The sequence below is a fragment of the Colletes latitarsis genome, chromosome 11, assembly GCF_051014445.1.
Source record: "Colletes latitarsis isolate SP2378_abdomen chromosome 11, iyColLati1, whole genome shotgun sequence".
Lineage (NCBI taxonomy): Eukaryota > Metazoa > Arthropoda > Insecta > Hymenoptera > Colletidae > Colletes > Colletes latitarsis.
In genome coordinates this window covers 11,708,176-11,726,739 of record NC_135144.1, presented here as the reverse complement: position 1 = coordinate 11,726,739, position 18,564 = coordinate 11,708,176, and the positions used below count along the sequence as shown (strand labels likewise).

The window sequence follows — 18,564 nt, the reverse complement described above, 5'->3', positions numbered from 1 at the left end:
TCGTTCCGTAGCAAAACTTTATCGAGGAATAGCTTGCGTGCTTTTTCCTCGTAACATAATCATTTAGCGCCAAACATGCATGCTGGCACTGCGATTAAGAAGAAAAGTTTCAACTAGGGTAAATGTACCAATTAACTGCGCTAATAAGCTTTAGTTCCACTTTATTTGACTGTATTTTTCGATTCATTATTAAAAAATCATTCGGCAATCATTGGTTTGTATTGGAAAGATAATCAGGGTGCCATTTTCTGCAAAAAAAATTGTTTAATCGCCAAAATCTGTAAAGTAAACTTACATTTACTCTATTTTATATCTTTCGTGAATATTCTTCTTTTAAATATAAATATATGAAAAATATGGAACTAATTCAACAATATTTTTGCTTTTTTCAGGTGCAAGACGTTCTCGCTGGATCGTGCAAATATTTTAAGGGTACAAAATTTATGCGTACGCGTTTTATTCTTGGAAAAAAATTCTCCAGAAATTTGTCTTTTGTTAGTAAAAGAACATTAGAACGGGAAAGACATGACCGATAAGCAACATTCTTCGTCATTTGTATACCGCTATGCAAAGCAATAGTAAATCTAAATACGCACCTGGAGGAAGGAACTGGCGAGTCAAGATCAGTGAAAACGCTAATTATTACGGAGAAATCATTAACTATGTCGCGCGTATTCCGTCTTCCTTTTGTTGTTTCCTTTTTCCCTCGCGATTCACCATTTTTCTCTTCGTCTAAGCCTTCTCTTTCACCGTTGCATTCTTTCGTGGCGTTAATTATGCGAAGGACTCCCACGACTCGAGAATGCTGCTCAAGATCATGGACTACGGTCGTGTCAGACGACTTTTCTATGCATTTATTCCCAACATTTTCCTCCGCGTTTCCATCGCAATAATCATTTATACATTTATAGGAAGACACAGGAAAGCCCAGATACAAGATCTTACTCGGTATATTTAGTACGTAGGACATTTTAACACATGGATGTTAAGTTTGCTGCACTGCAGCGAAAATCCACCTAGACAAGTGACAACGAATGCATAATAGAACTGTTAGAATTACTATAGACATGCTAAGAGATTACTAGAAACCACGTAACTGTGTAAACATTTGAAACGTTTGAAAGCCAACATTGAGATAGCTAAGTCTTCGTACACTATAAGAACAGGGCTAACGATTAAAATCCATTAATCAGAGGAAATACAGAATTATGAGGTACCGAAAAAAGTTCGTTCTTCCATTTTCTAGTATTACTTATAAAGAGTTACATTATTGGTGCTAATGGAAAGTTTTGATTGTGTAGATCCTCGATAGTGGAAATTAAATTTTTCAACCATTCGAAACGTTCCAAATCCCATCACTAGCAATAATTATTTTGTTTACCTAATATAATACAAAGGTCATTTTGAAAATCATGGTTTAGTTCTTGGAGAATGTCCTAGTCTAAGTTAAGAAGCAATAAAACAGGTTTTACAGTGTTGCATAATCAAATACAATACATGGAAGAAATGAACAGTCTAACACAATTAATCACAAGCTATTAATAGTAATATGTATTCCCAGGAAATTAAACAAATACTTTTTATTTGATAAAGTAAAATTATGACAAACTATTCTTATAATTATAGATATAGAATTCTACTACTGTTTTAATACAGAGTATCTTCACAAGAGGGAGAGGAGAATAATTATCATTAATTATTAGCAATGACTAAATATGGAAATAACTATCGAATCGAAGTAGATAAAAAAATATTGTCTGTGCAAAAGAAAATTATGGAATTCAGATAAAACGTGCAATGAAACAGAAGGAATGGATCAGTCTATTAACAAAAGTATTCAGAGAAAAGGTACGTGTAAGAAAGATCGAGCTTCTGTAACGAACAAAAATTCGGTCTCGCGGGTATGGGACCTTTTTGTCTCCGTTTTCGGTCGAGAAACAACTTCGTACGAGCCATGACTAACGCGTATAGTGCCTGTTGCAAATGGAAAGGTTAACGTTTCTCAAGCGTTCGCCAACTAAAAATATCATTCCGATAAATAACGTGCACGAGCAATTTAGTTACGTCACTAGAACGCAGCATTAGCGTAACAGCGAGTAGCGTACTCGATGTTAAAGACTCTCGATTATTCAGTTACGAACACACCGATGAAATTTATGCGGCCGGTTAGTAATAATATTTCATCGTTCGTTCCGCGCGTGTATATTGGGCTGAAAATAGAGAACAGAATTAAGGATTCACGGGAGAGAATTTTCTCATTCTCCTTGGCGAGCTTCCTCCTCTTCTTCCAATGGCTCAAGTCCACTGACCGAGACTCGGATGCCATGCTATAAAATCGAAGAAAAAGTCGCGATCGTAAACTCGCGTCGCTTCCGCACTTCGCCGATAGTTTCGAGACCGGCGATCGTGAAAAATTCTAAAAGCAATGCGCTTTTCTCGGCGTCCCCAGTGTCGAACAAATTCTACGGTAGAGATCTCCCGTGTCCAAACTAATAAGGAGACAAAAATGATCGGACGACAGAGCAATCGTTTTGTTTCGTATTAAATTTCATTTATTTAAGGAGCTGATTTTTTTCACTAAGGAACTAAACAAATTAATTCCCAAGCTTGGACATTAAGAAAAATAAATCTGGACAGAAATCGTTAACTTCGACGATCTTGGAAAAGTAAATTCGAAGATTGGTCAGTGTTTTTCGTTAATAATTCAAAAACGAAGCCCCATCCGACATTTTTGCAAAGGAAATTGTTGTTCAGAATCGTCTTAGATATCCCACATTTCCGGCTCTTACACTATTTACAGGACACCCTGTATTAGATTTAGTTCTCCGATCGGCTAATTGCAAAATGGATTATCCGGTGGAAATATTACGAATTTGGCTCGATGATCAGCTTTGGAATTTTAACTTGAAATCATTTTCCAAGTTTAAAATTAGTAAGTTTTAGTTTAGACGGTGTTGGATGATAGTTTAAAGAACTTCGGTGAGATCCGATTAGGCATGTTGTTCGGTGTTGAAATCGATTTTCCCGAAAAGTATTGGCGTTTAAGATCGTAATGCGCGAATTACACAGAAGATTTGCGTAATCGAGCGCGATAATTAAGGCAGTGGAACGCGGTAAACCGTGCAGATCGTAGTTAAGAACGATTATGATGGGAAATCGAGAGCCGCGGTCTTTCTATTTCTATTTCTCTCTCTTTCTACGGGGGAAGCTAAAGAAGGAATAAAGAAGGCGACAAGAACGCGTAATGGCCCACACTCGATTATTGCAAAGAAGACAGAGATAGGCGTGTTCTTCGGCGAGGAACTGGCAGGATAAGGACGAACGGATAGAAAACATGGCCATGATATTTACTAACGCGGCCTCCACGTGAAAGTGCTCGCTCTTCGCTTTGTGCCGAGCTCCAGGAACGCGTACGGATTCATGTAACGGGTGACATGGTATCGCAAACTAAATACAACGATCCCTCGCTAATGGTCGCCTCGTGGAACCCAGCCAGCGAACATTATCGAGGGAGGTACCTATTCTGAAAAATGTGAGAAACAATGACAGTAAAATAGAAATGCCCGATTATATTACAGGTTTTAAAATCGTATAGAAGTAAAAACATAAAACATGTATAGTTATTTTATGAATTGCATGATTCTTGCATGGTAATTCACCTTCAAAATAGTGAAGGCTGATTTGTTGATAACGTAGAATCATCGAACTATTCTTTTGTATCACATTTTTAATGTTTTGAAGATTAAATTGCAATCGAAATTGGCTACTATAAATCTAAAAACTAGGCGAATTAATTCCAAAAAGATTAACTTTCAACCACAAAGCAGTAGGAAATATATTTACTAATTATTTCAATGAAAAGTAGTAAAAGTACTTTTTAATAAACCAGTTGATTGACGCTTTCTTTTTTAAAATTCACTGTACATATCGTATTATCGCTATCCAGTATTGTCATGGGATAATTGTTATTAATATATTCCAAGGTTCCTGTAACCAGGACCCTGACGATTGTTACAGAAGAGAGAGAATGTGACAGAAAATGGAACGACCGAGTTGCGAGAGTTTCGAATGCAACGGAATTTGACCTAAATAATAACTTACAGAAGCGTGAAGAACTCTTTCCTTCTTCGCCTATCGGCGAATTTTACCGATAAATTCCGATACGTTTATTGGTGGTCGGCGAATGCATTTGCTGATCGATTATCAGAGTTTTTGTATGTCACTGGATCGTGAAAAGAAGTGAGTAGCAAAATAGTAAATTATTCTACCGAGAGTTATAAGTTTAGCTTATTCACGAATAAAGGATTAAACTTTTATACATTCATTCCGTCAATACTGTCAATTCACCGAAAGAATTTATGAAGAAATATATTTTATTTCCTTTCGAAATTTCGTTTTCGAGTTATTCGAACCGAGTATAACTGTTTATTCGATTCGAACCGAGTACTCGAATAAACCGAGCATTCGAATGAACCGAACTTGAGGGAAGTCGACCAATGCACCAAACGTCTCGAAAGAAGGCGTATCGTTATATCATACCTAACATTTTCTAAGAACCACATACATAGTGAAAGATACAACGCATCGAGTGGACCGAAGTGAAAGAAGCTATTTCATAAACTAAAATAAACTAAGAAAAAGAACAGTATCGTACTCGAGGCTTCGTTTTTCGAAATATCGCCATATTGCGTATTAGTCACGTATACGCAAGACCCAGGACGATAATAATAGTATTTATTTATAGGAAATCCCGTTAGTATACATATAAAATACATCGGTAATAAATAACTTAAACTAAGTAGGGTCAATTGTGAATTAGAGGTAAACATGGAACAATTTTATTTCGAACTGTTCGCATTCCCGAGTATTCGGTTCGGAAACCGAAGGTTCGGTTGGGTTCGGTAGCGAACTATTCGAGTATTCGATCTTCCCGACACCAGGCAGCCGCAAAGGTAATTCGTCCGAAGAATTTCGATTCGAATATTTCGCTGGCACCGAGGTATCCTTAAGGTCTCCTCGGTGCTCGTCGCAAACAAGGACAGAAGAGAAGGGGATCCAAAGTTGTATAGGCACCTTTCTCGCGGCGCTCGCTGTGGAATGGCAAAAAGTGGTGGGGGAGGGGCAATCTGACGTCACATTGGCTGGTTGGTAGTGCCGCTAGCCTCTCACTCGGCCGGCGACGTTCGGCATGCTCGGTTTGGTTTGTTTCGTCTTAATTTCTGTTCGATTTCGAGCCGATCCGATTTCGTACGATCGCCTCGCCACTCGAGATCCGCCTGCCAGAGGGAGCTGACCTGCAAAAATCCCCCTCGGACGCGAAAGTGCGACACGTAACACGGCTAATTGTAAGTGTGCAAAACTGCTAAGTGAAGTTGTTCGGTGTCGGTTCGAAGTTGTTCGCCAGTGTTGCCGATATTTTTGTTCTATCGTTGTGCCATGACACTCTGGATACGATCGTGAATGGATTACATGGCAGCCGCGGTGAGTCTCGTCTCCCTTCCTGTCATCTGCGTTTCCGTTTCCATTTCCCAGTGCACCTTTCCCCCCGCTTACTGTTCTTTCCGTTTCACTCGAGCGTCGAAAAGACACCATTGTTTTGGTTCAAACAACGTTAGAAACGATTACGTTTCCGTCCTTTGCTCGACGTCGAGAGTCCCGTTTAAAATTCGATCGGCCTCTGCGTCGATTTACACGCGTCTCTTAATTGACTTACCTGGACGGAACCATCGACCGTTGACCTTTAAATGCCCTTATGCTGGAGAACCGTCGAAAATTTTTCGTCACCTCGCCGTGAATAATGAATTAACAAACATCGACGCTGACCGAAATGGAGTTAAATATCGAGAACTGCTCCCAAAAATGTATTGTGGAAATATACCAGAGTTATTTTTTTCAATTTTCGTATTGGATCAGTCTGGAAAATTGGCAGACGCGACGTCGATGTTCGATCTTTATTTTATTCCCGCTGTTAGATTTCATATTTAGAAATTATAAATATTAGTTTTTAATAATTTATACGTACTTCTTTTCTTTAAATGTATTTTCAAAATAGTTACACAAACAACGACCGTAAATCTAGTGTTAAATACGAATTTGGTGTGATTGATTATTATTATTATTGTTATTTTTTGTAGCAAATTGTCGCCATTGAATGGATTCGAACGCAAAATCGGATTTGTGTGAGTTTTACCGTTGAAGGGACGAGGAAGGTTTTATGTCGGTCATTTTGTTTGCATTTCTTCCACGCAGAGAAACGCGGTCACTTGTTTCGCTGGTACTTTTTGGCGTTTCGTTCGAGAGAATAACGCGACTATAAGGTAATTTCACGGATCAAAAGATATTGTAGTATTTCTCCCATGCGATGGAAGATAATAGTAAAACACTTGAAATTGGAGCGAAAGGTGAAAAGGTTAAGAGTGAGACGCGAGAGTAAAAATTTTTCTTCTGTCTACATTTTCGATAAAAAGAGCAAGGTACATATATTTCTTGCGAAAAAGTATGATTTTACTACAAATTGCCCAATTATTTCAAAATCGTCGCATCGAATGTAAGTCAATCTCGCTTAAACGTTATTTTATTCGTCGGACCTGTTTATCTTGGTCGTTCAATGTGCAATATTTTGTCTGCAGTTTTTGCAACGCGTACGATACGTTTTTATTTACGTATAACGTCAAAATGGTATAAAACGTGAGCCGACTTTTTGAGTATTTGAAAAACTAAAATCGTTGATATATTAATATCACTTTGTAGAAACAATTTTAACTCGTGTATATGAACAAATAATAATCTTCTAAAAAATGTAGACTGTTTATAAATCAACGAATATTTATTGGAAAACTATTCAAGGAAAAGATAAAGTCAAGAAAATAAATGTTGTTTAAAGTAACTACACTTGGAAAATTTAGAATATTCCAAGCACTTAGAGAAAATGGAATATTTTCATGTAAAAGGTCAAATCTTCGGTGTATTTTTCAATTAAAACAGTTGAACACTCCTTTTTTGGCAGATGGTCTGATCTAGTAATCGTAAAAGGAATAGGGGTTAACGGGTTAAAACAAATTGCACCGTTTAACCAGAACTTACTGTGAGAATCAGCTTAGAATTAACGATGAACGTTTAACGGTGTACGCTTTGAATTTTCAATCGAAATTGTAGCCGTTTCAAATCGTTTCAAATTAGAGATTAATGTTAAAAAGAAAATAACATTCTTTAAATTCTTATTTATGATTATTCGAATAAAAAATACCTTTTTATCGATGATTTTTTTCATACATATTTGTAGGACGTTATTTGTGGTCCCTGCTTATAATTCTAAATAAAAATAGAGAACGATGCAGAATAAAATATTTAATTTTTATATACGATCGAAGAAATACAAAATTGCGAAATTATATCGAAAAATAGATTTTCTTTTTCTGAGAAAACACTCTCCCGTGAATTTTAGATACGAATACTTGATAAAAGTAATACATTTTCCCTTTTGAATCTTTCTTCGAAGAGGTGGTTTGTATTTTCACTGTTGAAGAGCGAAGAATATCGAGAAGTTTAGTGCATTTTCGTTTAAATTCGACACTTTTAATAGGTCAAAGAACAGTTAGGCCCGCGGTTAAGCGTTTCCCATGGCGCATTCGGTTCGATTCGTTCGATTTGCTTCGTCCTGAAACATAACTATGAAATATCCCACAATCGACTTCCACGAATCGTTTGCAGCCAGAACTGGAGTCTTTGACTCCAGAGTATCCAGTAAGTCCAGTTTGAGTAAGCATCCTGACTTTTCTGCCTTCAAGTGGATTGACCTCCACCGTCAGGATTCGTGATAGGAATAAATTCCCGGGCGAAGCCTACGCTCTATGTATTCCGGCTCCAAGACCACACCGTGATCGTTCCTTTCAATTTTGGAGACCATCTTTCCATAGTCAAACTGGAATAGGAATGCGAACAGTTTAACTTAACCCTCTGTAGTTGCCTTTTGTTCAGCTTAGAGAAACATTGCCATAACAGTTCTTCACGATCGGAGCATACAAAGTAGAAACTAAAATTTGAATTTCTAATCGTTCGTCGTTCGAACGGAGGAAAATGGAAACTCGTTCTTCGAAATATAGATCGAAGCATTTTTTTAATACGCGATAATCTATTATATCCGATATTGAACTTTCCCCTTTAAACGAGCATTTTGCAGCAAAATTGAATAGAAAAACATCAGCGTTTAATAGTTTCCAACTAGGTTCGAAATATTTAATTTCTATTTTTCGAATCGAGAAACATCTTTTATTCGTTGTTCGAAATTTTTACCGATCTCTATTTTTCTCTGGGAAACTGCAGCAATCGATCATGCTGATAGAACCGATTCGCCTGAACGGGAAAAATTATGCACAGCAATATTCTTTTGCTATTTATTGGATCGGAACGTTTTACCGTTCGAAGTTAGTCGAGCGAAAGGAAAGAATTGCTTTCGGTTCGAAGCCTTATTTCTCCATGAAATTCAATTGTTTAGTATAAATACATAAACAGTCGCGAATTTGTTCCATATACAGATCAATAAATACCAGGCACAGTTTTACATTCGTTCGTACATTATTATTCAATTTAAGGAAGCGCGTTTAATCGATTTTTTTTTAAATTAATCATCGATCATCAGGTGCAATTTCATATTTAGGAAATTTCTTATCTAAAATATTGTTGAATATTCGCTGATGGTGAAATTGATACGCCACTTTAGGAAAGAAAATATTTACAGAAGAAATGATATTTAACACGAGTGTCAGTAATATTTAAAAATTTTCGAGTAACATTTATATCCTTAGAAATACTATAAAATAATTCAGATAATGTTTCTACGAAGTCCTAACATCTGCCATTTCTGTGGTCGAGGAGTGAGAATCGCACATATGAAAACTTAGATATTTTTCTCGATTGAACGATAAAATTCAAGATGTGCAACCGCCAGTTGCATCATGGTTCTTCTTGCTTCGAACCGCAGAAATGAGAGATGGAGGAAATATGGTTCTGGTCAAAAATCGCGGAGTATAGACTTACGAAACGTTATACGTTGCGGCAAACAAATAGAAACATAACTCAGAGTATTTTGCAATCCTCCAAGTGAATTTCAACAAAACGTTGTCGTTAACAATAATATCAGTACAAACTAAAAAGTTAATAATAGTATTTATTTACCAGAAAACCCCCATAGTATACATATAAGATACATCGATAATAATATACACTTAAACTAAATAGAGTCAATTGTGAAACAGAGGCAGACGAGAAACTTCGGGCTTCAAATTATAACGGGAATGGATATGAGAAATAAAAGGAAATGAATTATAGTCATTGTCGATACCGTAACAGAGACAGCAAAAATGTGATAATTGTGGTTTTTTGGGGGGAGGGGGGGAAGTGTAACAGGAGCATGATAATTGACTTCGCACGGAAATGTGCGAAACATTAAAAAGTTAGCCGTTAGTTCGTCGAGTAACTCAATAGGATTCGAAGTCCGGAACTATGAGAACGCGAGACAATCGTGAAAGCATCGCGGCAAAATTCCCTGTGATTGTTTTCGTAGAAAGTAAACACAGTGGGAAGCAGATTCGAATTCTGGCGAGAGTGTACACTCTTTCACGTGTTTCGAAAGACACGCGAAAATCCGAATTAAGCTTAATTGTACCTTGTAGCGGTGACCGAAAAAAAAGGAGGTCGAACACGAGGACGTCGAAAATCGTTACGATGGACATTTCCATGGCGTGTTTTCTCTTTCACTTCCTCGGCGAAACGATGTTTTTTACGTTTGTTGTTTCCCGGTGAAAACCAGGCGTTCTTAACGAAGCTTTGGAAACGTAGAAGTCGTTCCAAAATCGAAGAATGTCTTCCTAAAATTCATTTTATCCTCGCCTCGATGAAGCAGAGTTTTCGTATTGTTTGAATTCTGCTCGGATGATTTTCAACAGTAAAGATTCCGTACGCGTTTGGTGAGACGGTTTTGCGTCTGTACAGCGTACACGCCCGAATAAAATTGCAGCAAACGACGATTACACTTTAAAGGCCGAACGAAACAGGTTTTCTAAAGTCACGAGGATCAGATATATCATACGAGTACGCGAAAAAAAAATTATCGTTCGCCAGGCTACTTTCAGAAGCTGGTCACGTGGAACGGTTGACCCCGAAACACTATTATCAGTCGCCGGATCGAAAAACCCTTTGCAGATGAAATTGCTTAATTTGCGACGACGATTCGAATAAAATATCAGGAACCGCGAGTCGTTCGAATCGGCGCGTCGATGACTTTAAGCGACAGCGTAGAAAATGCGAACGTTGCAAAACCGAGCGTAAAAGTTATATTTCCACGCGAGAGTGAAGCTCGTTTTCTCCGCTCTCGCGGCGTGTTCGATTCCCGCGGAATCGTGGAAAAAGTAAATTATTAGTAACGTTTGACGCCCGACGTTTCGTATGAATAATGGATCCGTTTAAAAATATATTTTAGTCGTATCTTTCTGAAAAGAGACTTCGTTGAAAAATGGCGAACGTTAACCGTTCTATCTGTATGGAATTTCGAATAAAATTTAGTTCGACGAATAGCGAGTTCCTGGAGGAAGGTGCGACGACACAGTTGCGTAACGCGAAACCTAGTAACCTTTTGTGATTCGATGTAACACTGTGTTGAGAACAGATAATACCTATGTATGTATACCGCTTCTTTACAGCACGGTAATAGCCAAGCGTCCTGTTAAAGTGACTTGTTCGATGAACAAGTCACGCCGAGAGAACGCCGGTGCGTGATGAACATGACGAATTATCGTTTCCATTGCGAAACATAGTTTCGTATGGTAATTAGGCGTCTGTTATCAAGAGAACGACAGGTCGTCTTTTTTTAAAAAGCGTGCAAAAAATATACAGAAACGCGCGAAGATTAGACTCGCGTCCATAATGCCTACCTCGAATAAGAGTGACAATTTCGATACTTATACCAAAGAAACGCTAAGAGATAAGCGAAAATAATATTTCCTTCTCTCCAAGAATTGAAAACTAATTTAGAAGTGTGCGTTACATAAAGAATGTTATAAAAAAGTAATATGTTACGCACCAGTGAATATAATTTTCATAATAAGATAATTACTTGAAATACGTATACGTGAAGTTTCCAGTAAAATAATTACGTAAATTATGTTCCGTGAAACTGGCTGCGTTAAGACACATATAATATTTTTATATTCAGGTAAATTTCTTTTAAAAAATCATAATTTTGATGTAAACCTTCGCTCTTCTCCGAAGGTTGACTTGTTCCCACTTTGGTTTCGAACTCGTTGCGTTTCACTGGATTAAAGAACTATGCGCCTCGTCGAGATAAAATGAAACCTCGAAGTTAATTGAACTCTCGTCGATACTATAGTCATGGTGTTAACCTTGTGCCCGTAATTTGAAATGAAATTTCACTGTGACAAACATTAATGTAGCTGACGAAACAACTGCCAGTAAAATACTATTCTAATTAGCAATGAGTAAATGAATATTTTATTCGTTGGGAGGATTCTCCAAAATAGTATTTTATTTTATTGTCCAACATTTCAATATCGCGTTTAAATTTTAAACGCCTTAAAATATTCGAGGCGACGTGCAGATGTTTTCTCAGAAAGTGTCTTTTTGCTTTTTCTTTTAGCTGCGTTCCCATTTCATCGTCAAGATCCTGTTTCAATTCGGTGTAGGCTTTTATGGGCAACCGTTAGTCAATCATAAACTCTCGGTAAATAGTATTTGGTTATTTAATCGCGACGGGTAACGTTATTCGACAAACAAAGCCGACCGACTGAAAATACGTCTTACTTTCTCTTCCATAATAACGAAATTTATGAAATAATGAGAGAAATGCAGGTATGTGAAAATATTCCTCAAATTAAAGGAATTTTCGATCGAAGAACGGAGCCGAAATTTATTACAAAACTTAAGTATACAACTTTTTGGAGTGCTAATACCGAATAAAAATTAATTTTTTCAATTCTGACATTGGCAAAAGTGTGAATATTTGTTTGAAACTGCAGAAATTTGTACTATTTTTTATTTTGACTGATCAAACAACGATTAAATATTATTCTCAACAGTCAAATTTACATGGTTTATTTACACGTGTTTGGATAAAAAAAAAAAGTTAAAATTGATGAAATCAAAGAATTAAATTTTTATAATATGACTTCGCCTTGATTTCGTCAACAAAAAAGTAAAGATGTTTCGTTTCCTATACAATTTTATTAAATAAGTTAAGAAATGTTTTCTTACGCGTTGAATCTTCGTTAAAGCATTTGCACGTTGCAAATGCGAACCACGCCGTAACGTGACGCTTTTATGGTATTCGTAAATATTTGCAAACACCCAAACGTAAGACCTACAAACCTGATGCCCCCCAGTCAATAACAAAACATCACAGTATTCGTTAGATTAACTTTTCGAGTTTACTAGACCGAATCCATTCAACTTTATCAATGTACACGGTCGTTAATAATCTAAGCTGTTGATGCGACTATATTACATACGAAAGAAAAAAAACATTGTGGTTCGAATCCTTTCTCTGAAACGATTTTTATTATTTTCGTTTGTCAAACCTTTACGATTGTGCACTGGAAAAAATGAAATATATCTCTCACGAACGATTTAAGTGGTATCCTACTTCTACAATTTCTTTTTTACGCCCGGTAATAAATTATACGTTGTTGCACAGGTGGATGTTCGTATGTGGATGACTTCTATTTCCATGCGATAGTTACACAGCCATCGAACAAACTCAGTCATGCTCCGTTTACTTTGGGTCAACAAGGAGGCCACCCTGTTTAAAACTGCTCCTTTTCTACCATACGTGTTTCGTGCTTCCGCGAAACCTTACGAGATTAATAATTCAATTTAACGTCTAACTATTTAGTACTATTACTAATTTATTGAGCTATCTGAATTATTTCATGGCGTATCACGAGTATCTGTTTCAAACGGATTCCATTTCAAACCTGAATTTTATTATTTCGCATTCCTGTACGATATTTCTGATTAAATTTCTACATTATTGTATTTGCAATTTATTTTATTACTATCGTTCATTTTTACATACACTTTCGGTGTGGACGGGAATTCCTCCTCGAGAAAGACTTTATTAATAAACATCGGTTACAACGCAGAACCAATAATGTTTAGTCGAGTGTGATTGTCGTGTCGACCGGCATAACGAGTCGTAAAAGGCAAGAAGGAGAATTTATACATACGAGACAAAGAAAACGGGTAAGAGAGGGAGAGGAAAACATCAAAAGAGAGAGACAGAGAGAGAAAGAGACGGGAAGAAAGACAGGAAGAAAGTCGATGTTTCCTTTCTCGATAGCGAGAATTCAAACCGGTCGCCCATTGCGTTTCCAAGTTTTTGCTTCCAAGTGACCAACGGTTCATCGACGACGGGTCTAAACGGGTCATCTCCATTTGTCTTCGCTTCGTAGCGTTAAATTCGTCGAAACATCTACAACAGAAGCCATTGCTCCCGATGGTTTAATCGTTAACGGAAACGAAATCGACCGAAGAACTTTGAATTTCCGAGGAACCATTCCACGAAGTAAATCGTGAATTTTTGGGAGAAAATTTTAATGGGAGATTCTAGAGGCCAAAATAAAACGAAAATCAAGAATACCAATTTGTTAATGGAGGCTTCGTTAAAAAGTTATTAACGTTTACAGTTCTGTACGTGCTGAATTTTTGTCTCAAAAATGCGCGGGATTTCGGGGGTATGTCTTATACCCCCGGTGGAAAATAATTTTTCCAGAACGACTTGAAATTTTTTTTTCGCTGAAAAATTTATGCACCTATAACACCTTGTCAATTTTTCTTAAAAATTCATTTTTCATTTTTAATAAATTTGGTTCACGCTGTACAGAAAAGTTGTTTAATACTTTTTTATAGGTATCCATGAACTCTACTTCTTCTCAAAATTTCAATGAAATATATTCACTATTCTAAGAGTTATAGCCGTTTGAAAATTGGACCATTTTTATTGTGTTTTTCTCATTTTGCAGGATCAAGGAACAACTTTCCGAATATTCTTAGGATTTCTACATACTCTTGATCAAAATACGCGTTATTTGCATTTTGAAATATTAAAATACTCCAATCCATTCAGGAGTTATGATATTTTAAAGATATGAACAAAATTTCGGGGAACTATTTCTGGCCTTACATTAGATTTTCGGTGAGGAATTTTTTTCTCGAAAATACGTAGGATTTCGGGGGTATGTCTATTGACCAAAAATTATTATAATTGATCCCTGCAACCAAAAATAATTTTTCTAGAACGGTTTGAAATTTTTTAATTTTGTCGAAAAATTTCACAACTTCTCGAATTTTTTTCTCGAAAGTGGGTAGGATTTCAGGGGTATGTCTAATGACCAAAAATGATTGTAATTGACCCCTGCAACCGAAAATAATTTTTTCAGAATTAATTAAAAATTTTTTTTTTCGTCGAAAAATTTAGGCACCTACCCCCCCTGTCGATTTTTCTTAAAAATTCCTTTTTCATTTTTAGCATTTTTGTTTGACGCCCTACAGAAAAGTTGTCTAATACTTTTTTGTAGGTACCCACGAGCTCTACTTCAGAAAAAAGTTTCATTGAAATATATTAACATTTGTAAGAGTTATGGCTATTTGAAAATTGGACCATTTTTATGTGGTTTTTCTCATTTTACGGGGTCAGGGACCAACTTTTCGAATATTTTTATGATTTGTACATATTCTCCACCAAAATACGCGTAGTTTGCTTCTTTAAACATTAAAATCGTCCAATCCGTTTAGAAGTTATGACGTTTTAAAGATTCGCACGAAATTTCGGGGTAACATTTCTGGCCAGAAATGATATTTTTGGTAAGGAATTTTTTTCTCAAAAGTGGTTAGGATTTCGAGGGTATGTCTATTGACCAAAAACGATTGTAATGGACCCCCGTAACTAAAAAAAAATTTTTTAGAACGATTTGAAATTTTTTAATTTTGTCGAAAAATTTCACACCTTCTCGAATTTTTTTCTAGAAAGTGAGTAGGATTTCAAGGGTATGTCTATTGACCAAAAATAATTGTAATTGACCTTCGCAATCGAAAATAATTTTTCCAGAATGATTTGAAATTTTTTAATTTAATTTTTTAATAACTTTTTAACGAAGCCTTAATCAAGAAATTCATATTCTTGATTTTCGTCTTATTTTGGCCCCTAGAATCTCCCATTAACATTTTTTCCAGGGATGGCCGAACACCCTGTATAAATCTTGAAATTCGGAATTTCTCGGGAATTTTGCCACTCTAAAAAGAACTTGGAATTAACACTAGATTGAAATATTTATAACGCAAAAAAATTTAAATATTATTTGTGATCAATGTATGTTGAATTTGATCTAATATATGTGGTCTAATTAAAAGAAAAATCATGATTTAATGTAACTGTTACCATAAATATCTTTAGTACTCTGCTAGAGTTAATTTTACTAAAACGTTTGTGTCAGATCAAAAATACCAAATGAGAATTATGGAGCTCACAAATATATTATAAATATTTGTCATATTTTTTAGTATGTTAATACTGCAAACTTATATAAAATACAAATAAGAACGTAACGTAAGTTGTTATTATTTGTTTCCGCGTCGTTATTTTTTTTGCTCTCGTGGATTCACCTGCTTGGAAACATTGCATAAATTCTGTTTTGTAATCTGATTGACCAATCGATTCTACCAGCACGCATAAACGACTAGAAAGTTCAGAATTTCGAATAATGCAACTCAGTGTTTGAACAGATGCTGTGGCGTTACGAGGGAACTCATAAACGACACTTGTAACTTGCAAGAATGTCATCTTCCGATTGCATTCTGTAATACTTGAGTGATTTCTCCTTCGCGAAGCCGTTTGTAATACAGTGGAAAAAATTTCTGTAAAAACACTGCTAGTTTGTCTAAAAATGGCAAGAATTTTGATAATGTCATTAAAGAAATTCTAAGGAATAATAGGAATCAGGAAAGCTGATATAATAGAATTTAATATATAATTTGAGGTCAGAAAGAGTAACGCAATTCGTATAAAAATAGTCTGGAACAGACCTACATAGTATGTTGTAATTATGTGGTTTGCGATTAATGTATAATAAATACCGATTGCAGTCTTCTCGAGACAATTCGCGCGTTGACGGAACGAAGAAATGGAAATTGATCGATCGAAGTTCAATCCGATGTTATCTCAACCGTAAGAAGGAAATCCAGTTTCGAGCTCTCATTAATCCATTTCTATTAAACGCGAATGGAAGCTTGTACCGTGCAGATACAAGCAGAAATTAATGTTAATTTATCAACAAACGTTGCGTTTCATCGTGGTTAATATAAGAACAACGATTTCCGCGAGCAAAATAAATTAAGCATAAAAGTTGTAATTTATCGATTGCTATTAATATCTGTCTAACAGAAAACGACCTTATCTCGAATTATGAAGAATATTATGCTACTCGTACGTACATACAATACATACACATAGTAATAAAAGGAATTTCACGCCTCAAATTTAAATAATCGCAGATAAAAAGAAATGTGTATTTTTTTATTTTTAACTGGCATATATGTTAATTTGTAAAATTTTCATAAAAATCACTATGGACACTTAAGTATTAACATACGTTTCTTCATAATTCTTCAGAAATGTCTCAAATTTCATGTTCCAACACCGTTGTGGAGCCAGTTGCGTGTTCTTAATCCGGAAGTTAGTATTTCCCTTACCGAGACACCATGGATGCCCTTTAAAATGGCAGAGGGAAATTAAAACCGTTGAAACTTGAGCGTTCCGTTTCTTCGATCAAAAAATACGTGTCAACTTCCGGTATGTGGATTTATAATTAACATCCACGAAACACAGAAATAATAGAATAATACACTTTGGCGTAAAGTTTACTAAAACGATGTAGCAAAAATAAAATAATAAACTTAGATTAAATCTTCAATGATGATAAAATAAGTATAGAGGAAAAGAAAAAAATTTTCAAATTATATGGAAAGTGAAGATAATTATTGACGAATTTTCTTATCTAATTTTCGTGTTCATCGACGAAGAAAATGAAATTACATAACGTTGATATTCTTGCACGTTGTATATAATTTACAAAAGTTTACTTCGTGCATTTGATTAAGTTTCCTACTACTTTCGAAAACTTTGTTTTCCTTATTACAATATAGAATTTAAAGAACCGAATATGGTAATATAATCGAATACATTATTAAAAGTGTTTAATATAAATAAAAATTTAAATGATTATTTAAGTACGGAAACGTGTTTAATTGCTGGTAACACGATTACTAAAATTTGAAATTAGACGACATCCGATTGTCTGAAAGCAAAATATAAATTTTGTAAAAAATTTGACGAATTTGGACGGGTTCATGGGATGTAGCACGTTGATTGGCGGTATGCAAATACATTTAAAGACGAGAGGCGAAGGAAGACCGTAAGTAGCTGCGAAAGGGAGAGAGGAAAGGGAAGAAAGGAGAGATCAAACTTGCGTAAAGAATGTTTGCGCGTATGTATATCCGCGATGCACACCCGAAGAGAAGCTACTTTCTTGAACCGAAGAAAGCCGTCTACCTACATTGTAGGGTGGGAGTAGGTTAGGTTACAACTGTATGCTTGGATGCGAGGAAATTTTACCTTTCTATGCGCAAGTCAATGAGAACGGACTTACATAATTTAACAATTGTACGTATAGCTCGTCGAATAGGTACCGTAGAAAACGCGTAGGAGTTATACCAAACGAAAACGTGTTTGTATCCTGATTCGTTGATTGTTTGCACATCTGCACCGTCTCGAAATCAAATCGAACGTTGGAAATTACAAAAACACCTGTTACACGTTTCTCTAGCACCTTCTCACAAATAATTAGTCGCGAAACTTTTGATACATATCACAATGGTTCATAAAAGTGTGTTCGACTAGATTTTATTAGTGTTTACGCGACATTTATTCAAAATTTATTTATACGTAATTAAGATAGAGTTCTTGTTCCTTAGAATAGTACTCTTCGAACGAATGAACAATATTTATTAGGACCACACATTAATTTGTACACTAAACAGTTTGGATACACCTAATAATCTGATAGGCATTCATTTACAGAGTAAAATTGTCATAAAGGCGGCCATGTTCGGTTGCATACAATCTTCTTTAAGCGTCCATTTCGTCGGCGGCCATATTGGATATTATTAAATCCGTTCACGATTCTTTAGAAGAATATTAAGAGGGTTTTCCGAATCATTCTAAAACTACTACTCGGTAAGAACCTTCGTTAAGAGTAAATACATTTCGAACAAAAAAATGTCACATGTAGAATACATACTAAGGAGCTAAAGGAAGGCGATCAGGTTCGCATAACAGCTCGGGCTGTCTTCTACGAGAACGGCTCGAGTTTCACGAAGAAACTTGTTCGTTTCTTTCCTCGGTGTGCTTTCGGTATCGTGGTAAAAGCGAGAGAAAAACGAAATTATGTTAGCGCCTCGATCGGTTGCAGAAGTAAGAAAGGTTATCGGAAGGTTTCTCCG

The 18,564-nt window shown here is 35.9% G+C and overlaps 1 protein-coding gene across 2 annotated transcripts in view; it reads left to right on the top strand.

Moving 5' to 3' along the window:
• The first annotated feature begins 5,182 nt into the window (after positions 1-5,182).
• Rhogef64c (Rho guanine nucleotide exchange factor at 64C) overlaps positions 5,183-18,564 on the top strand; it is a 40,410-nt gene continuing 27,028 nt past the window's right edge. For both annotated transcript variants that reach the window (XM_076777817.1, XM_076777816.1), the window contains exon 1: positions 5,183-5,481. In XM_076777817.1, the coding sequence (XP_076633932.1) occupies positions 5,461-5,481 (21 nt within the window). In that variant the 5' untranslated portion in view covers positions 5,183-5,460. The remainder of the gene's footprint in view (positions 5,482-18,564) is intronic.